The sequence below is a fragment of the Schistocerca cancellata genome, chromosome 1, assembly GCF_023864275.1.
Source record: "Schistocerca cancellata isolate TAMUIC-IGC-003103 chromosome 1, iqSchCanc2.1, whole genome shotgun sequence".
Taxonomy (NCBI): Eukaryota; Metazoa; Arthropoda; class Insecta; order Orthoptera; family Acrididae; genus Schistocerca; species Schistocerca cancellata.
This window is the reverse complement of record NC_064626.1, coordinates 546,643,891-546,666,190: the sequence shown is the minus strand read 5'-3', so window position 1 is coordinate 546,666,190 and position 22,300 is coordinate 546,643,891. Positions and strand designations below refer to the sequence as shown.

At 45.2% G+C, this 22,300-nt stretch overlaps 1 protein-coding gene and 1 long non-coding RNA gene across 3 annotated transcripts in view; both read right to left on the bottom strand.

Annotated features, from left to right (window-relative positions):
• LOC126179991 (low-density lipoprotein receptor-related protein 8-like) overlaps positions 1–20,483 on the bottom strand; it is a 204,528-nt gene extending 184,045 nt beyond the window's left edge. Inside the window, exons 1-2 of the mRNA XM_049924657.1 lie at positions 20,304–20,483; positions 3,977–4,274 (exon numbers count right to left, since the gene is read on the bottom strand). Coding sequence (XP_049780614.1) covers positions 3,977–4,274 — 298 coding nt within the window. The 5' untranslated portion in view covers positions 20,304–20,483. The remainder of the gene's footprint in view (positions 1–3,976; positions 4,275–20,303) is intronic.
• A 126-nt stretch (positions 20,484–20,609) lies between these two features.
• Positions 20,610–22,300, bottom strand: part of LOC126179974 (uncharacterized) — a 584,069-nt gene continuing 582,378 nt past the window's right edge. For both annotated transcript variants that reach the window (XR_007536685.1, XR_007536684.1), the window contains one exon: positions 20,610–20,726. This is a non-coding gene — a long non-coding RNA (uncharacterized LOC126179974). The remainder of the gene's footprint in view (positions 20,727–22,300) is intronic.

Sequence of the window (22,300 nt, the reverse complement as noted above, 5' to 3'; positions counted from 1 at the left end):
TTGTCGTCCGATGATGTGTCATATGTGCTCGATTGGAGACAGCAGGCAAAGGCAACATGTCGACACTCTGTAGAGCATCTTTGGTTACAACAGAGGTATGCGGACGAGCTTTATCCAGTTGGACACCACCCCTTTGATTTCTGTTTGTGAATGGCAGCACAATAGGTAGAATCACAACACTGAGGTACAGATTTGTAGTCAGGGCGTGTGGAATAACATCAAGAGTGCTCTTACTGTCGTATGAAATCTCACCCCATACCATGACACCACCGGCCGCTGAGGCCGAGCGGTTGTAGGCGCTTCAGTCTGGAACCACGCGACCGCCACCGTCACAGGTTCGAATGTTACCTCGTGCGTGGATGTGTGTGATGTCCTTAGGTTAGTTAGGTTTAAACAGTTCTAAGTTCTAGGGAACTGATTACCTCAGATGTTAAGTCCCATAGTGCTTAGAGCCGACTGAACCATTTTGAGCCATGACTCTAGGTGTAGGTTCAGTGTGTGTAGCATGCAGACGGGTTAGCTGGAAGCCCTCAGTTGGCCCGTACCTGACCAACACACGACCATCACTGGCACCGAGACAGAAGCAGCTTTCATCAGAAACCGCAGTACGCCTCCACCCTCGCCTTCAAAGAGCTCTCGGTTGACACCACTGAAGTCGCAAAACGGTGGCGGTTTGGGGACAGTGGAATGCACGCTACAGGGTTTCTGGTTCGGAGCTGTCCTTGAAGTAACCGATATGTAACACCTCGTTGTATCACTGCGGTACCAATTGCTGCTACAGAAGCTGTTACGATGCGCCACAGCCATACGCTGAACGCGATGGTTTTCCCCCTCTTTCACAAGTATACATTCTCATGCCCATCGCTGCCAGCAGTCATGCACAGCGGATACATACCTGTCAAGTACCGGGTGATCAAAAAGTCAGTATAAATTTGAAAACTGAATAAATCACGGAATAATGTAGATAGAGAGGTAAAAATTGACACACATGCTTGGCATGACATGGGGTTTTATTAGAACTAAAAAAATACAAACGTTCAAAAAATGTCCGCCAGATGGCGCTTCATCTGATCGGAATAGTAATAATTAGCGTAAGAAAGTAAGACAAAGCAAAGATGATGTTCTTTACAGGAAATACTCAATATGTCCATCATTCGTCAACAATAGCTGTAGTCGAGGAATAATTTTGTGAACAGCAGTGTAAAGCATGTCCGGAGTTATGGTGAGGCATTGGCGTCGGATGTTGTCTTTCAGTATCCCTACAGATGTCGGTCGATGACTATACACTTGCGACTTCAGGTAACCCCAAAGCCAGTAATCGCACGGACTGAGGTCTGGAGACCTGGGAGGACAAGCATGACGAAAGTGGCGGCTGAGCACACTATCATCACCAAACGACACGCGCAAGAGATCTTTCACGCGTCTAGCAGTATGGGGTGGAGGGCCATCTTGCATAAACATCGTACGTTCCAGCAGGTGTTTATCAGCCAGGCTGGGGATGATGCGATTCTGTAACATTGGTTGGTTTGGGGAAGGAGACCAGACAGCGGGGTCATCGGTCTCATCGGATTAGGGAAGGATGGGGAAGGAAGTCGGCCGTGCCCTTTCAGAGGAACCATCCCGGCATTTGCCTGGAGTGATTTAGGGAAATCACGGAAAACCTAAATCAGGATGGCCGGACGCGGGGCGATTCTGTAACATATCGGCGTACCTCTCACCCGTCAAGGTAGTTTTGCTGTCCAGCGCCATCTGTCGGACATTTTGTGAACTTTTTTTTGCTCTAATAAAACCCCATGACATTCCGAGCATGTGTGTCAATTTTTACCTCACTATCTACACCATTTCGTGGTCATCAAGTTTTCAAATTTATACTGACTTTTTGATCACCCTGTATTTCTGCAATATAGCAGAAGGAACATCTAGCTTAACTTCGAATTTCGTGGAGCTCTTTGGAGGTCGCAAAGTCGAAGGCAGGCAGCCATCGCAGAGTGTAGGAGGCAAGTCGTGTCATCTAACGGCCGGAGGTGGCTTTTTGAAGTAAGTTTCTCAAGTGGGGAGCGAGTGATCCTTCCTGAAGTGGTCAATGAGGGTGTCGAATTCTCATTAACAATTTCACAGTTATCTAGGGAGAGATGCAGTTTAGTCACAAACTCGTCTAAGCAGGCGCACGATAATAACATTGCTATCAGTTTCTCGTTGTCTCATTATTACCTGTTGCGGGCGTCAAAGTAGTGTTGTAAGTACTAGGTCACGAATTTAGGGGACTGCGATATGAAAATGTAGACAGTGTGATATGTGGAAATTTCAGTCGGTCTGGCGATCGTGCACAGATATCGGAAGTCGTTAAGGTGACGGCTCGCGATAAGCGGGAAATCCGGGTTCGAATCACGGTCTGGCATAGATTTGTCATATGTCATTATTGGGTATTAGACGTACACTTAATACTGCCGGTGTCAAGGAATTCACTGTCCGAAACAAAGTACACTACTGACCATTAAAATTGCTACACCATGAAGATGACGTGCTACAGACGCGAAATTTAACCGACAGGAAGAAGACGCTGTGATATGCAAATGATTAGCTTTTCAAAGCATTCACAACGTGCTGACATGAGGAAAGGCTCCAACCGATTTCTCATACACAAACAGCAGTTGACCAGGGTTGCCTGGTGAAAAGTTGTTGTGATGCCTCGTGTAAGGAGGAGAAATGCGTACCATCACGTTACCGACTTTGATAAAGGTCGGATTGTAGCCTCTCGCGATTGCGGCTTATCGTATCGCGACTGCTGCTCGCGTTGGTAGAGATCCAATGACTGCTAGCAGAATATGGAATCAGTGGGTTCAGGAGGGTAACACAGAACGCCGTGCTGGATCCCAACGGCCTCGTATCACTAGCAGTCGAGATGACAGGCATCTTATCCGCATGGCTATAACGGATCGTGCAGCCACGTCTCGATCCCTGAGTCAACAGACGCGGACGTTTGCAAGACGACAACCATCTATACGAACAGTTCGACGACGTTTGCAGCGGCATGGACTATCAGCTCGGAGACTATGGCTGCGGTTACCCTTGACGCTGCATCACAGACAGCAGCGCCTGCGATGGTGTAGTCAACGACGAACCTGGGTGCACGAATGAAAAATGTCATTTCTTCGGATGAATCCAGGTTTTGTTTACAACATCATGATGGTTGCATCCGTGTTTGGCGGCATCGCGGTGAACGCACATTGGAAGCGTGTATTCGTCATCGCCATACTGGCGTATCACCCGGCGTGATGGTATGAGGTGCCATTGGTTACATGTCTCGGTCACCTCTTGTTCGCATTGACGGCACGTCGAACAGTGGATGTTACATTTCAGATGTGACTCTGCCCTTCATTCGATCCCTGCGAAACCCTACATTTCAGCAGGATAATGCACGACCGCATGTTGCAGGTCATTTACGGGCCTTTCTGGATACAGTAAATGTTCAACTGCTGCCCTGGCCAGCACATTCTCCAGATCTCTCACCAATTGAAAACGTCTGGTCAATGGAGGCCGAGCAACTGGCTCGTCAGAATACGCCAGTCACTACTCTTGATGAACTGTGGTATCGTGTTGAAGCTGCATGGGTAGACGCCGTCCAAGCTGTGTTTGACTCAATGCCCAGGCATATCAAGGCCGTTATTACGGCCAGATGTGGTTTGTTCCGGGTACTCATTTCTCAGGATCTATGCACCCAAATTGCGTGACAGTGTAATCACATGTTAGTTCTAGTATAATATATTTGTCCAATGAATACCCGTTTATCATCTGCATTTCTTCTTAGTGTAGCAATTTTAATGGCCAGTAGTGTATGTTAATGTTGACCAAGCACTTCCGACTCCACGTTCGCTGCGGTACTGGAGGACCCGTAGCACAGCTTCCAGTACACGCAACTCTGCAGCAGAATTGGCCGGACTGTAACATAGGAGTGAGAAGTGTCCTTGCTACCCACTTGTGTACATGTAGAGCCAGGCGCCGGCCACGACGAGCGAGGCGAGCGCGGCGGCGATGAGGACGGCGGCCCCGAGCAGCGCGTTCCGCCAGCCGGCGGCGTGCGGCGCCTGCTGGTTGTGGCGGTGGTGGTGGAACGGGTTGCCGGCGCCGGCGGCGAACGACAGCTTCCAGGCGGCGCCCAGCGGCCCGCGCCGCTTGCTGAGGCGCGCCTCGGACAGGGGATCCCCCGCGCCGCGCCCGGACCGCCGCAGGTTGCGCCGGTTGTCCATCGACGGCCGCGGCGACGGCTGCGACATCTGCAACGCGCGAGCACGCCACCGCTCAGCCCCACAGCCGTTCACACGAGATTCGGCAACGTCTAGTGGCTAAGAGGGACGTCGTCAGCATCTTTCTCAGACAAGGGAAGTGACTCAACACGGCCAACTGATTCGGCTAATGCTTGGCAGAACGCTTGTGTACCACCTAAAATGTAGGACCAAAATACAGGGTGACTATTGTTGAACTATACGAAATAAAATCGTCTTAACTTCTGGAGGGTTTGCGTCAGGACGTTCAAACTGCACAGTTGGCCGCGAGGTATGATGGGAATAAGTATGCTCTGTATGATTTCGTTAAGCGACGAGCCCGCTTTCATTTGGATGGATTCGCGAACAAGCAAAATTGACGCATTTGGGGGACTGAGAATCCACATTTCGCGATCGATAAGTCTCTTCGCCCTCAACCGGGGGCTGTGTGGTGTGCAGTGTCCACTCACGGAATAATCGGTACGATATTCCTTGATGGAACAGTGACTACCGAGCGGTACGTGACCCTGGTTTCGACAAGATGTGGTTCATGCAAGACGGAACCCAAATCCATCGAAGCAGGAGAGTGATGTCCTGGAGGAGCACTTTGGGGATCGCATTCTGACTCTGTGGTACCCAGAGACCACTGGCATGGGCCTCGATGGTCCGCCATATTCTCAGGATGTGAAACACATGGGACTCCTTTTCGTCGGGGTATATTAAAGACAAGGTATTCCGCAATAACCCCAAAACTATTGCGGAGCTGAAAACCGGCATTTGGGAGGTCATCGACTGCATCGATATTCCGACGCTACAGCGGGTCACGCACAATTTCTCTATTCCTCTGTACCACATCATCGTCAATGATGGCAGGCATATGGAACATATCGTAACCTAAATCCGAATATCTGTAGTAACTGAAGTTGAACTAAATAAGCCCTCGGTCGCAATTTTTAGTCTTTTTGACCAGGTTTCAACAATTCTATGAGTGCCTTCGTCAGAAATTAAATATTTAAAGTGGCCAATAATATAAGTGCAAACTTACGGGAAAAAGAATTTTTACATAAGAGTAAGTACTGACTAACAGTACAAGAAAGAGACACTACTTACATGTCACACATAAATGTCAAGTCGTAAAGGCTTTAATCACTTTTTTTTTTAAAGAATACATGAAAGGCGAGCCACCGTGGGTTTCTCATACCTATAAAGCCACAGGTAGCAACAGACTGACGTGCCCGCGTTAGCAAGTGTGGGCAGATGAACATTACAACGAGAGTGCCATCTAGTAGCCGTAGGTATCAGTAGGCTACTTAACATTTAAAACAGACGGATGAATGTTAAAACAGACGGCTGAATGTTAAAACAGACGGCTGAATGTTAAAACAGACGGCTGAATGTTAAAACAGACGGCTGAATGTTAAAACAGACGGCTGAATGTTAAAACAGACGGCTGAATGTTAAAACAGACGGCTGAATGTTAAAACAGACGGCTGAATGTTAAAACAGACGGCTGAATGTTAAAACAGACGGCTGAATGTTAAAACAGACGGCTGAATGTTAAAACAGACGGCTGAATGTTAAAACAGACGGCTGAATGTTAAAACAGACGGCTGAATGTTAAAACAGACGGCTGAATGTTAAAACAGACGGCTGAATGTTAAAACAGACGGCTGAATGTTAAAACAGACGGCTGAATGTTAAAACAGACGGCTGAATGTTAAAACAGACGGCTGAATGTTAAAACAGACGGCTGAATGTTAAAATGAACAGTATTTAGTACATGAATTCGCAGGCAAAGTTTTATTTGACAACAGCAGACATGTTAACTTGCTGCTTATGTAAAAGCATAGAAATACAGTTTGAAGACTGAAAACTGATTAACAGTACAAAAACAAGCAGTACTTACACGTCACGTATAATATTTATTTTATACGTGATGTGTAAGTACTGCTTGTTGGATTTGGGTTTTTGAGGTATTTGACGGGGGGTCGAGCTTCTAGGAAGGTAGCTTGATGGTCTGAGTTTAGATGGGTTAGAGGCAGAAGTTTCATTGGAGTATCATACGTGGAAATTTCAATGTTGGGTTGGGAGAGATCGTACCTACGGATTTAATTAGGTCATGGGGGTAAGCTTTCTGCTGAGGCATGTGTGGGATTTTCGGGATGTTGTGTACTGTGTATGTTACCGTGATGGGTTGGAAGCAGGGCGCGTCTACTGCTATTCTAAAATATCTGTTCTGCAGAGTCTGAACTTTGTTATGAGCATCGGCTGCGGTGGCCCAAATTTTTGAAGCGTAGCTAATGAATGGGAGTATGAATGTCTTGAAGCGTGGAATTTTCATCTTACGTGTAAACATGCGAGAACGTACAGACTGCTCGAGGAGAGAGAGGTGGGGTGGACCAAGCCCCGCCTCTCGCTTGCAGTGTTGCCAGTTTACGTTTGGGTTTTGTGCTGCTGCGACAGCAGAACTGACACACAGTCAAAGGGATCGCCCATCCTCCTGGTGTTGTGGGAGTCTTACTCGAACCTCATGATGGATTAGGATTGTCTCTTCACTCATTTCAAAACAAGCAAGCAACGAGCAATGCACAACCCAGAGCAAAGCGGAGTACACAAAGCATTCGGTAACGCCTAAAGAGCAATTGGCAGCTGAGGTCGGCAGTGTCGTAAACAAGCTGTACAGGGCGTAACAGAATGATGTTTTAAGAATTTGCGAGGCTGTAGATGACGGAAGTTTGAACGTTTTGATGGAAGGAACCTACAGCCCCAAATCTGAAGAAGTTTCTACAGCACTATGATCTATCAACGCATTAGATAGTGTAATCTCCCCACAAAAATGAAAGAAAGTAATTAAATATAAATGGAACCAAGTGTAATTTCCCAGCAAAAAATAAAAACAAAAATCTATGATAATGAAAACGTGCCAAAAGTTATTTCCCCACAAGATTACTGAATAATAATGACCCAAATGTTGTTGAGCTCCCACAAAACATCGTTAAATTGAAATAAAAGCGACTGTACCTTCGCTACAAAAATGTTGAAAAATAATGACCCAATGTAAACTCGACACAAAAATTGAGAAATGAACATTCAATTGTAATGATTTTTTCTTTTTAATAACGATTGCTTTGAAAACAGAATTATTATTGGGGCATTTCTTGAACAAATTAATTACAATTACAATACATTATTAGCTGAGCGCAATGCTGCTTCATTACCTTATTTAACAATATACCTCGTCCTGAATCGTGACCAGAGACCCATGTCGACCCCGCCGACTCCTCACACACTACTGTACAGACTCACTACTGCTCTCGAACTCGCTACGTGTAACTGCGTCCAACTCGGAACTGCACACTCGCGCGGTTAAGCGCAGACTAGCAACGATAAATAACTCTCTGGTCAGAGATTCTGTCATGCCTCGCCATCGCTGTACTGAATACACTGAACATATACGTGTTTCAATAGGCTAAATGAAACGCCAGAATAGTGTGATTTGGAAAATGTTTATTAACGGAGTACAATCAAATACTGTGAACCGAATCTGTGGCTTCACTATGTAAGTCAACGTTCAGCTTCGTTACATAATGTGCAATGACGAATCATGTTCTCCCTGTTGACTGTATGATGCCGCGCTCTCGTCTGATGGAATCACACGCTGTAAAGACGCGCTCAGTAAACTCGGGTAGTGTTCCTACTGGTGTTCAGTACACAAGTTACTCCACATATCCGAGAGGAAAAAGTCAAGACTGCTGAGGTCAGCGGAGCCCACAGACCAGACGGCTGGTAATCCGCTTTCGATTACTCTCTGCCCGAAGTCGTCCGAGGTATGATGTGGCCCCAAGGTAAAGGTTCATGGAGCAACATCTTTCTGGAACCACAAACTAGTGCGCAGTTCTACGTGAACGGCTTCCGTAAGTTCAGGCGAGGTATTGTCCAGAACGTTCAAATACCATGCACCACTCAAACGATTTGATAAGCTGATGGTCCAGGAAGGTGATCTCCGTCAACTGCAGCGCAGATATTGACTGGCAATCTCACATGGTAACTTCGCCTAAGGATAGTACTTCGGTTTTTTAATTACGTCATGGTGGCCGTATGTTTCTGAAATGACCACGTTAAACTGTCCTCATGATACATAGAAGAGACAAAATTTCAGTGTGTAGTCCACCAAACAGATTTTTTTGACCTGTTTAGAACAGATCTACAGAAGGACGAAAACGTACAGAGGGAATCAAATAAGTAAAGTAATTGATAAAATCTTTACAGAAAGCGTTTATCATGTACTATCCAGGAATACCAAGTATTCGATGGTTAATAAAACAGGTTATTTAGCCTAGCCAAGTGGTGGTGATAACTGAAATACGGCTAGAAAAATGAATGAAAAACTTTTGTGTGTGTGCAATACCTGGCGGCCAGACGGAGCCCGCAATTGGAGCTCCCGGAAGAACTGACACGACAAAGACTGTGGTGATATTTTTGCCCTAAACACAATCAAGTGGTAATTTACACACGTCCCTTTTGATGTTTAATTTCCAGTTATAAAATAACGTAACGTGCAATGCCGAATTTTAAAACTTAAACCATTTTCAACATTTATGGCACGTTAACATTAGTGAAACACGTAGCAACTCATAACTTTGAGTAGGTCAGTGAGGCATGAACGGGTAGTGAACTGGCAGTGCACTGCTCACTAAACGGGAATCTGAGTTGAAGTCTCGGTCCGATGTTCACAGCATCATACTCTCACCTACACAATACAAACATTTCATCTGTAAATCTGCTTTGGTAGTGAAGCTTTAGGTCATTATTACTGAGAAAATCAGACAGCTGGACAGTACAAATAAAATAGAATCTTCACTGTTCAATATGAACTAGAATAAAATAAACATTAGAAAAATAGAAGAAAATGTAAGCAAGTGCGGAGTGCAATCTTTGCTGACGTGAGTAAACGCGGCAGAAACTCATGTGGGAAGAAAGGTAATCTTATCTAATAACCAGTTCGGTCTTGATACAGAGGCTTGCAAACAGCTTTTACTACGAAAATGTGTTAAGATTCCAATCATATCGCATATTTGGCAATAACAGTACGTACGTAAGTGAAAACAAATCAGGAAATGAGCTCAGTTGTGAAAAAATGGTTGGCTTCTGCTTATTGTAGGTTTATTGGCAAACTGTAGTTTGTCTGCGAAAGATGTTGCTTATAAAGTACATGTACTAAGAATACTGAAGTGTACGAAATCCGTATTATTTCTAAGAGACCCAGTATGAAGGAGGGCGACGAGCATGGTCCCTACAAAAATATTGAAAAATTTGACCTTTGAGTCAATGTAAGACAGACTGAGTTTAACAAAAAATTGTAAAACATCCATGACTCTTAGTTCAAGACGGGAAACACTAATTCTTCATCCCTTACGTATCTAATAGGAAGATAACGTGAAGATATAAATGACTAATAATAATCGGTCAAACGATATTGAAATAATAGTTCCTACAACTTTCCAAGCGCGAGCGGAACGGTAAGAAACCTTAGTACTAGGTGCAATAAATTATGTACCTTGTTAGTTATTCACAATGTACACAAGTGGGTTTTTTAAATGCACGGAACCTAAAACAGTGACTTACGAGTTTTGTTGCTGATACTGAATGCTCACACTGCAACAAACATGTTTTCAGTAACTTATGTTGCAGAGACGACTAAATGGAAAGAAGTGTGTAACGAAGAAGGTAGGGCTACAAAGAAACCTAACGTCCTAAAGTAATGCAGCAGCAGCTTACTCGTTTACCTACAGAGGAAAATAAGCAGCCAGTATCAACAATAAGAAACGTTACGTAAGTGCGTGTAATAACTGCGTTTATGTATAACTTTGTTTGCCAAGGATTTCCTTCGTGTATTCGTCGCTCGATGTAGTATTATTAAGAAAAAATGTAGGTTCGTTGTCAAGTCGACAGCGAGGAAATTAAAAACGGGCCAGAAACTCGAGGATAATGAATATGTTCTGTTGCACAGTACAGAGAGACAGCACAGTAAACAAGCGTCAGCAGTGCCGTTACAAACATTCGGCGAAACACTGATGGCCACACACCGGCTCAAGAGAAGGCACCAAACAGATTCCAACCTCAAAGACTAATACTAGTTAATATACTGAACCTATCGACACCATTCGTTTGCTGCAACACGAGACATTAAAATGCCGAACATAAGCCACTAATCAAAATCAATATGAGTAGAACACGCTCCACAACATTAAGTAGATTTTTGTCATGGATCACATTCGTTGGTTTTCTACATGATACGTACCTTGCACTACAATAAGATCAGCCTGCCACAAGACCTACACTGCAAAAGTAGTATAGAAGCCAAATAAATGTTGCCGGTATTCCGCTCCATCTTTCTTTGTCCACGCACGACGCTACACAGCAAACTATAATTATGTTGCGTCCGGTATCAGCAGGTTCAACAGACCCGTTCATCGAAAGCATAGCGATATTTACAGCGCTGTGGGTACACATCACATACGCAGGTAACATGAAACGCCTAAATTTGTATGTTTGAGAGCTGGTCGTCGCACGCGCGCGGCTACACACGTACACGTACACACACAATCGGTAAACTGAACACAAGGAATCAGCTAATGGGACACCAATGAAGTGCAAAGCTGGTTTGGTATACTAAACAGAATCTGCAAATGCGTAAGAGGACGACTCAGAAAAATCGGACACACGCGGCTGCACGATTAATTGCGGAACAGTTGAATCGCAATTTTGGATGTGTAGTGAGGAGCAGTGTTATACGCACCTCGGTGGGGACGGCATGGTAGGAGAGGCCGACCACGCCCCCCTGCGGCTGCTTGCTCTGCATGGGCGCCCTGCCTGCTACTGCCGTGGCCGCTGGTGTTATCTTACGTCTGCTGCGCCGCCGCAGATGCGCGCTCGCTGTTAGCATGGGCCCGACAATCGACGCTCTAAACTGCCTGCCGTCAACGTCACTCGCGGCCGCAATGCCTGTCCTGCCGTCTCGTGTTGTGACGCGCCGTCACAGCTGCTGCGTGACACGTGACACGTCTGACGGCCGCGCCAAAATCGAATATAATTGCAAATGCGTCACGGCGTGCATGTTTGGGGAGACCGAACGGCGCTTTAAACACAAAAACATGCCGACGTGTATAGCGGCAACGTTGGACGCCAAAACGGATGGAAACATTGATCTCGAGAACTGGTATTCAGCTGATCATCTTAAACGTTTTCTGGGCGTAATGTGAACTGATACAGAATTTAGGCTATTGCACTGTGGATTTTTTCCGCAGTGCGACGCATGGTAAAGTATGCTGTAGAAGATGTCCCAGGAGGAACGGTCAATATTCAGGAATATGACAGCAACGATCATTCGAAGCAAAAAGTTCTAGTAAACATGGGCCCTAAAATGCGTATCTCAAGAGGTAAGAACACTTCTTCTGTAGAACAGACGTGTTCATAGCAACGAAGATGGGAAATCGCTCATAGATGTTAAGATTTGCACTTTATGGTCCATGTTTACTGGGCATATTATTCTTGTTTTGGTGCAAACTACCACCTTTCAAAATATGGAAACCGAAGAACCTTCAGCAGAAGCTGTTCTCGTACCGCTCTTGATTTTGCACAACTGGGGAAGTAAATACATCAGTAGTTTTCCTGGATTTCCTGCTTTGAAGCTGACGAAAAGCTATATTATCAGTATTCAGCTGTTTTGTTTCAACATTGCGTTGTTTGACCTGTGAAGGGGACACAGTTATATTATTGAGAAGCGATTATTGGCTTGTGTGAGTACACGAATATCAAAGACAAGGCAAACAATGACTGAGATAATGGGTGCGTTTAGTGTTCGTATAGATAGGTTCCCACCTCAGGAAGCAACAATACTCGACTGAAAAAAAAAAAAAGTGGTTTTGCTTCCGGCAATGACGAAGACAGGCCGTGTGGACATAAGAAAACGCTAGTGCAAACGGGTGCCGCTGCCGTTCAATCAACTAAGCACCCTCCAACGAAAGCCATTCGCAAAAGAGCAGCTGATCTTTACGTGCTACAGTACTACAGTCAACGACGAGTGAACACATTAAAGAGATTTGGAAACGAAAGAATTTGGACGGATATTTGTAAACACATTGTCTGGCGACATGGAACAGCCAGTTTTAGCTTGCCGTGCTCTGTTGACACAATTTCCAATCGCCATGTCTCTCACAAGATCGTTATTTTCTGAAGAATGTGCGATATATCGTTGTTCCGAAGGAGGAATGTGGTTTTCTGTCTAAGGAACATCCCCACTATCTGCAACATTTGTAAAGGAACACGCCTCATGTTGTGGACACGTATGTCACCACGATACCTTTTTAGATTTCTTCGTATTCTTATTACGGCATCTTGCAAACATGGTTAATACCTCAGATTGAAGAAAATGGAATTATGGTTCATGTGCGGTTTCAGCAGGTCACAGCTCTACTACACTTTGCTACTTAGATGCGTAAGTTCCATCACGAGCTTTTTCGAGGCCACTGGATTACGTGCGGTTCAGCAATACCTCCAGCACCAAAAACCGTCACCAAGAAATCTGCACCTTACAACGCCAGAGAACTCATTGAGAAGAACAGTGAAGTCCTAATTGGCTCGAAGTTGTTACAAGACTGATGAAGAGTCGTGCGAAAATATTCAGGAAGCTATATGCCGTGTATACGGTCATACGCCGCTATCCATAGTTCGCCGGTAGCGGGCTTTTGTTTCATATGCACACGCTTAAGAGAGGGTTGCCGCCCGAAATCAGTCGGGGAAGTCTCAGCGAAGTCGTTCTTCGAGGCGTGGAGCAGAGCTTTGTGATAAATGTTGTTCTATGTTTGCAGTAAGTAATTAATTATCACTGCGTGTAAGAGTACGCCACATGACGGTACATGCGACGCGCTACCGCGTATTTCTTTTTTTTTAACAATTTGAGTGGACGAGATTTCCATTCGAGAATATCTGCCTCGGTGTGTTGACTACAGTCATGTGCGTCGAACTGTGAACTGAACCACAAATGGAAAACGTGAAAGTTCTGTGTTGTCCGAGGTATGCCTGTCGCGAACTTACACAGAGGTATCTCACGAACTGAGTGGTTATCGCGACAGATAAGATATCGTCAAGCTCACGAGAAATGAGGCGCTAGACTTGTGATCTGGCTGTGACACAGGTTATGGGTAAATTCGTATGCCATGACTGGAGCGCTCTTAACTTACCCTGTAATCCTACCGGGAAAAGGGGATCTACACTTTAACATGGAATCTATCGTTGAGAAGTGGAGGTTAGCTTAAAGGCAGACTGAGAAATTTCGGTATCTGACCGAGATTCGATTCCACGACCTTAAGTTGTCCTTCTCTAAGCTCGTACCACCAACTAGAGAGGTTGTAATGTGCATATAATATTAGCAAGTCAGGAGTGTAGCCAAGTGAAGTAATATTTCGGAATAGAAATCAAGTTCTACCAGAGCAGTCTAACGTTGAAGAGTAGAGTAGGAGTAGGACCACTTCCCTCCGTGTTGAAGTGCTGCTTGAACATTATAGGGTTTGTAGCACTGGTGATGCCACAGAGGGAGAAGAAATACGCCAGGAAACTACAAGAAAGGCTTAGGCCACGGTCGTTAAGCGTTCCTGTCACCTACTTACATTATTAATCTTGTACTTACAGGGCGTAAATTTTAAGTTGACAAACTAGAATAACTCGAAAAATAAGCTTCACACGAAAAAATTTTTAGAATCCGAAGTCGATTATTTTCGAGGGGGACATCTGCTGGTGCTAAATCCCTTGGGAGTGAGGCGGGAGGCAACTTAAAAATTTCAAATGGGAACCCCCATTTTTTATTGCAGAATCAGATTGTACATAAAAAACTACGTACATTTTGTCTTAAACATTTGTTTTGATTCTTGGTAGTTGTCACTGTAATTCAAGAAAATCCATGTTCTCATTTTTGCGTGGAAAATGGTTACGGATAATCAATCGATAAAGTGAAGAGGCCAAGAATGCGTATATGGGTACGGGAGCTGGAGGAGTGGAGAGGTGGTGAGTGAAGTCTGTCGGTCTTGGCCTTCAAAGGGACGGTTGGAGAGTGCGCAGAGCAACGTCGGATGTTACGGCACTCAGCAAAAAGGAAAAGATTGGGAATTCTGTGTGGAGTAACGAAAGCGGAGACAGCAGTGGAACTCTGTGTGCAGTGCTGAAGGCAGCTACTAGTTAATTTACACTTGGGACAAAGAACTCTGATCGGCAAAGGCCTGAAGTGTATGTCTTTTCTTGTTATTGTGACTAGTCTCCAGGAGAACCTATGAGTTACCAAGGGTTTTACTAACATTTAAAGTTTTGACAACTACTTAAGATACGAAGCCAAGAATTGCTGGGCATTACTCTAAACAGAATGATGAATGCTCCTTTCGTAGCACTAAAAAAAGTGAGTATATCATGGCCAGAGTTAGCGACGTAAAAGAAGGGAACTAGTTTTTCGAGTGATCTGGCAGCTTCAAAGACATTTATATCAAAACATTTTGACATATTCGCGCTTTTTTACTTGTCAGTATTATTCCCATCTCATGTAGTATAATGCATCGTGTCAAGTAAAGCAACGTGATATATGTCATGTCGTACAACATGACACGTGCCATCATATCATCCAACATGGCATCTGTCATGTGGAATAAGACGACGTGCCATTGAAGTTTAGGATGCATGCACCGGCATTCTGGGATAATTCCTATTGTAAATGTATCCCACACTCTAGAAGCACATAAATTTGCGTCTGTTTGTTTTTACACCTCTCGTCATACATGTAACACCGGGTGAGTTTTAGGAATCTACTGCGCTGGTGGATTTAACGTTAATTTGCAAAAAGAAGCACGAATACGTCAGAATGTTTCTATTTAAATATGTTAGAAACTGCCAGCTAGTTTCCTCCCTTTACCTTCCTAACTCTGTCCAGGACATATTCCCTTTTCTCATGCTACGATAGGAGCATTTTTCATACTGGTTCCCAACATTTACTCTATCGTAATTTTTACATTAGACCGCCATAGCTTGGCAACCGATGCAGATTTTTGTTGACTCGGGTGACGGCTGATCCGGTATAGGTTTTCTTAAAGTGCATCGAACTATGCTGCCTATATAGTGGCAACGAATGAAGCTTTCACAAAATAAAAGGATAACAACTAGTTACATGTATGTGTGTACTTTCTTACAAGATCTGAACCGATTCGCGTAAGTTTGAAAGGTAGTAGTGGCGAGCGTGAAAAACTCACAAAACCGAATGAAGCTAGATTTTTGAAAACGTTTTCAATTTTATTATAAGAATGCATTACTTATTTATTTCATTCACTTTAAACCGTATGTGCGCATTCAGTTCACGTAAGGATGAATTTTTCGTACTACATTTAGTTCGACTTTGAACCATCGTATCTCGACAATGGAAAAAGGTTATTGGATAAAAATCTCGTTTTAATTTTATCCATTTAGCTACCTACATGGGAAGTTTGAACCGATTCATACAAGTTTAAAGAACGGAAGCGGAGCGCTTCAAAAACCTTCCACAAAAACATGTTTTCTGCACGTAAAATCCAAACGAAGCAAGATATTTTTCAAAGGATTAAAACTTATCTTAAGCTTAGGTGCGATACATCGGTGGACCAAATTTGAACCATCAGTCTCGCTTCAGTCCGGAGTTATTTAAGGCTGACTCTTTTTGCACGTAAAATCCGAACCATGCCATTAGCTGAGCCCAATTAAAATCTATCGCAACATGAATTAATCGATTAGCACAATTTGCCTTCTCGCCAGCTTCAGTCCTTCGCTCAAACGTTGCTTAATGTACTTTAATATGCTCGAATGGCTATACAAATGGCCGCCAGTCCAGTGTGTACCAAAAACCTTTTACTCCGTGTTCCTAGCTCAGATAGGAACCGAGCCCCAAAAGACACCACCAAACGGCGATTGCGCACGCTACTTTTTTAATAAGTATTTGTTTCAGCGCTTCAGCGTTGTAACGCTAGTGCAAGTTAGAAATTAAATTTAATAACAAAGCCTACTGTTAATTTATATTGACGTGTCCTTGTTAGTAGTTAGTATCAACTTTCCTTAAAATGTTCTAGGTGATTTGTGTTATCACTGCGTTCCAGTACGTACTGTAATATTTGTGTGTGGCAGATGTAAGTAATCAGAAAATTTGTTCATTTAATTTCATTTATTGTTGAGTACTTCCCGCACTCGACAGCCCAAAATTCGCGGAAAATGAGCAGTCAGAAAAGCCTAATGAGCCACAGCTAATTACTCTTTCTCACGGGGTCAACATATTAGAGAGATATGTATGTGGGGTGTGCATTTTCGGGTATGTCCGAAAGAACAGACATGTTTTATTCTGCGGCCATGTATGATTATTGTCCAAAGGAAATGAAGACATTAACTGCTATTAGGCATTGAAATACTTTCTACGAGGTGTTTCAGAAAGAAGACCACAACTTTGAAAATTCGTATTTAATCAAAGAAACATTATGGAACCTTGGGTAATTAATCATCTGAAGGGTACTTAACAAAGTTTTTTCTGTGGAAAACAAATTCATAAAGGTTCAATATGACCGAGACACGCGAGCGACGTCAACCCGATAGTCGAACTCATTCCACACCCTCCGTAGCACCTCCTGTGCACAGTTTGGATAGCTGCAGCTATTCCTTCTTTTAGTTCCTTAATGTAAGCTGGTACAGGTGGTGGAAACCCAGTATCTTTAACATACACCCACAGAAAAAAAATCACAGCAGGTGAGTTTAGGGCTTTTTGGTTGCCAATGACGAAATCCTCTGTCACTAACTGCCTGGCGGCCGATCCGTTGATGTGGGTACCCTTTCGTTCAAATAGGCACTGACAGGTAAGTGCCAATGGGGTGGTTCCCCATCCTGCTGGAGTATGAATTGACGTGCTTCTTCTTCGAGTTGAGGGAACAACCAATTCTCCAACATTTCCAGATAGGTTTTCCCAGTTACAGTTGCACTTTCTTAGAAGAAAGGACCAAAAACTTTATTAGCTGAAATGGCACAGAAAACATTCAGCTTAGGTGAATAACGTTCATGCGCAATTGTTTCCGGCGGATTCTCAGTGCCCCACATACGGACATTGTGCCGATTGAATTTCCCTGTTGTGTGAAGTGTTGCCTCATCGCTAAACACTAGCTTCGAAATGAACCAGTCATCTGTTTCCATTTGCTCAAGGACAAACTCTCACAACTAGATTCTTTTCACATTATCAGGTTCGGAAAGGTCTTTAACCAATTGCAGACGATAAGGTTTCATTACTAATCTTTTCGTTAGGGCTTTCCAAATGGTCGGTTGCGGAGTTTTCCGCGCTCTGCTAGCTCTGGGCTGCGAGCAAATGCTTCCTGAATACGACCAACATTTTCATCACTCGTGCACGGTCGTCCGGAACTTTTCCCTTTGCACAAACACCCGTTCTCTGTGAATTGTTTATGCCAACGTGCGATACATCCCCCATCAGAAAGTTGAACACCATACTTGGTTTGAAATGTAGGCTGAACAACTGTCGTCGATTCACTTCTGCCGTACTCGATAACAGAAAAAGCTTTTTGTTGAGCAGTCGCCATCTTCGCACCGACAACGGAAATGGAGGTTACGTGATCAACAGCGCTCCTAGCGATCAAATGAGCAACCAAATGAAACTTCAGAGCTTTCTTCAATCGACGACAGAACGAGCGTAGCTCTCCTTTTCTTCTTTGCAGAGTTCTCGACTTTGGGAGTTGTGGTATTCTTTTTGAGGCAGCCTGTATATCAATGCGGAAAGCAGTGTGTGCCGGAGCGAGACTCTTACCTTGATTTTTCCGTTTCTCGCGAACGGTCACTTTGACAGTCTCGGCCATTCGGATATGTTCTCAGATCGTGTCAAATTTCCAACTAACCTACACACAACCGATGTAATGCCCCTGCCCATTATCCTCACTACTCTCAACTATTCGCTGATTCCCGTAAGAGTTTGAGCGCGTTTGTGCATCTGCACTGAAGCAATCATGTCCGAAAGGACAGACAGATCCTGTACACAACTAGGACGGGACGGCCCAGTAATCATTTCTATGCAGATGCGCGACACGCTCTCACTCCTATGGGAATCAGCGCACCGCCGAGAGTAGTCAGGGTAGTGGGCAGGGGCATCACGTCAGTCGTGGGTGGGTAATTTGGAAATTTGAATCGGTCTGGGAACATGTCCTGATGTCCGAGACGGTCAAGATGACCGTTCACGAGAACCGGAGAATTCCGGGCTCGAGTCCCAGTTCGACACAAACTTTCAACTTCTCGAATTGACGTACACATACATCAAAAAAAGTTTTGCATCACCCCGGTTCCCAGAACTCCTGAATATAGTGACTGTGGATATCGTATCACAGACACAATCCCTTCGACTGTTCAGAGATGTCACTAAACCCGCCCAAAGATGTAAACAACCATGCATGAGCAGAGCCTATTAGACAGAGGAGGTCAGAAAGCCGATCAGTTCTACTCATCCCACCAGGAAGGAGGTACACGACTCGGGTTGTCTGTAGTCCAATGCCTAGACGGTCAATACTGCGGTTAGATTGCGTCCGCATTGTTACTTTGTGCCAGGAAGGGCTCTCAACAAGGGAAGTATCAAAGCGTCTCGGAGGAACTAAAGCGATGCTGTTCGGACATGGAGGAGATGCAGAGAGACAGGAACTGTCGATGACATGCCTCGCTCAGACCATGCAAGGGCTACTACTGCAGTGGATGACCGCTACCTATGGATTATGGCTCGAAGGAACCCTGAGAGCAATGCCACAATGTTGAATAATGCTTTTCGTGCAGCCACAGGATGCGCAATAGGCTGCATGATGCGCAACTTCACTCCCGACGTAAATGGCGAGGTCCATCTTTGCAACTACGACACCATGCAGCGCGGTACAGATGGGCCCAACAACATGCCGAAAGGATCGCTCAGGATTGGCATCACGTTCTCTTCACCGATGAGTGTCGCATATACCTCCAACCAGACAATCGACGGAGACGTGTTTGAAGGCAACCCGTCAGGCTGAACGCCTTAGACACATACTGTCCAGCGAGTGCAGCAAGGTCTAAGTTCTTTGCTGTTTTGGGGTGGCATTATGTGGGGCTGACAAACGCCGCTGGTGGTCATCGAAAGCGAATTAACGGCTGTACGATACTTTAATGCCATCCTCCAACTGATAGTGCAACCACATCGGCAGCGTACTGGCGAAGCATTCGTCTTCATGGACGACAATTCGCGCCCCCATCGTGCACATCTTGTGAATGGGTTCCTTCAGAAGAACGACATAGCTCTACTAGAGTGGCCAGCATGTTCTCCAGACGTGAACCCTATCGAACATGCCTGGGATAGACTGAAAACGGCTATTTATGGACGACGTGACCCACCAACTATTCTGAGGGATCTATGCCGAATCGCCGTTGAGGGGTGGGATAACCTGGACCAACAGTGCCTTGACGAACTTGTGGATAGTATGCCACGACGAATACAGGTATGCATCAGTGCAAGAGGACGTGCTACTGGGTATTAGAGGTACCGGTGTGTACAGTAGTGTGGTCCGACACTTCTGAAGGTCTCGCTGTACGGTGGTCCAACATGCAATACATGGTTTTCATGAGCAATGGAAAGGGTGGAAATGATGTTTATGTTGATCTCTGTTTCAACTTTATGTACAGGTACTGGAAGTCTCGTAACCGAGGTGGTGCAAAACTTTTTTTGATGTGTGTGTTTCAATGCCCAATAGCAGCTAATGTCTTTACTTCCTTTGGAACATATTATAGTGAGGCTGGGGACTCAATTATTTAAAGTTATAGGTGCTGGAAGGGTTAGTATTAAGGGCAACCAAAAGAGATTAATTTTATGTATTTAGGTAGCTACGTTTAGGGTAGTACACGTCAGAATGATTCCTTAACCGGTCTCACATCAGAATTCCCGCAGTGGATGCAGACGAAATGAAGTAGTGAGGTGTGTGCACTCACCAGCGCGGCGGCCTTGTGCAGCGGCGACGGCGGGAAGGTCTTGGCGACGATGGCGCTGACGGTGGAGAGCGGCGACGCGTCGGCCGCCTTCTTGGGGTCCGGCGAGGCGGCGGCGGGCAGCTGGAGGCGGCCCAGCAGCTCGCGCAGGCCGTGCCCCTGGGGGCTGGGGGTGGGGGCGGGCACCGGCGCGGGGGCGGAGGCTGGGCTGCTCGGCGCCTGGGGCTGCGCTCCGCCACCGCCGCCGAATCGCAGGTAGCCGGGGCCAGCGCGCGCGGGGGCGGCCGGCGGCGCCGACGCCGGTACAGTGGCTGGGGCGGCGGGGGCGGGCGCGTGCACCCGGCACTCGCTTGGCGACAGGCTGGGAGAGCGCGCCAGCCGCGGCATCGCGCCGCACTCGTCGTTCTGGAACCCCGGGTTATCCATCTGTAAGCAGAGGCGCGCCCACGTCAAGCACACGGCACAGCGCCAGTACTCAGCAGCAGTCCGCAGCTAACTGTGTTAAGAAACGGCTAACCTAGTTCATTCCAATTGAAGACTGCCTTTCTAACTCCTTCCAGGGCCAACGAAAATTTTATTTACAAAAAATGTTGTCGTAATCTGCTCGTTAACAGTTACACTCCCATGGCAACCAACACAATAACACAACTAGCTCTTTGTTCTCACAAAGGAATGGTCACTATCGACAGGAGATGTAAAATTGATTCCATATTTTTACTTTTCCTGAAAGTGTCGACACCATTCCTCACCAGCGATTTCTGATCATATTGTGTGTCTTGTGCAACTGGATTCGTGATTTCCTGTCAGAAAGCTTCGTAGTAACTGACGGAAAGTCATTGAGTAAAACAGAAGTAATACCTGATTTTCCCAAGGGAGTGTTACATGTCCTCAGCTGTTCCTGATCTGCATTAAATACATAGGACACAATGCGAGCAACCCTCTTAGATTGCTTGCAGACGGAGGAGGAGGAGGAGGAGGAGGAGGAGGAGGAGGAGGAGGAGGAGGCGGAGGCGGAGGAGGAGGCGGAGGCGAAGGAGGAATAAGAGATAAGAGTTTAACGTCCCGTCGACAACGAAATCATTAGAGATGAGCTCGGATTAGGGAACAATGGGAAGGAAATCGGGCGTGCCCTGTCAAAGGAACCATTCAGGCATTTGCCTGAAGCGATTTAGGAAAAGCGCGCCAAATCTGAATCAGTGTGGCCGGACGCGGATTTGAACCGTCGTCCTCCCGAAAGCGAGTCTAATGTGCTAAGTTTGCAGACGGTACTGTAATTTACTGTCCAGAAAATTCATCAGGAGACCAAAAACAATTGCAAAATGCTTTAGACACGAGGTCTGTACTTTTTATTGGCAGAATGCTTAGAAAATGTAACCGGTCTACTGAACAGAATGCATACACTACACTTTTTCGTCCTCTACTAGATAGGGCAGATAGAGGATTCCGAAGAAAGACAGCTCGTTTTGCATCATCGCTAAATAGGGGGGACAGTGACACGGGTATGATAAGCAATTTGGGACTGAAATCATTGGAACAGGATCTTAAAGAAAATGCTATCACCAACTTTCTCCTCAACTTGTCAAAATATTTTGCTGTCGCGAACCTACGTAAGGAGAAATGATATCACAAGAAAATAAGAGAAATCAGAGCTCACACGTGAAATTAAAGTGCTTGTTTTCCCCTGCACCGTTCGAGAGAGGAACGATAGGTAAATAGCTTGATGGTGGTGCGATGAACCCTCTGCCAGGTACTTAACTGTGAATTTCACAGTAATCATGTAGATGCAGATACTACAGTCAAAAACTGTCTCCATGTCTTGAGGCAGCGTAACTCACTCACCACGTGCAAATTACTTTCTCTATATTCGTCCAATATTTGAGAATTGAGAGGACTTGCTGGCTTACAGAAAAGTTTTACAGATATTTTCAAACATTTTCCAAACATTTGTTGCTGACACCTACCACAAAAGAATGAAAGGAAGAAAATTTAGCGCTTACTAC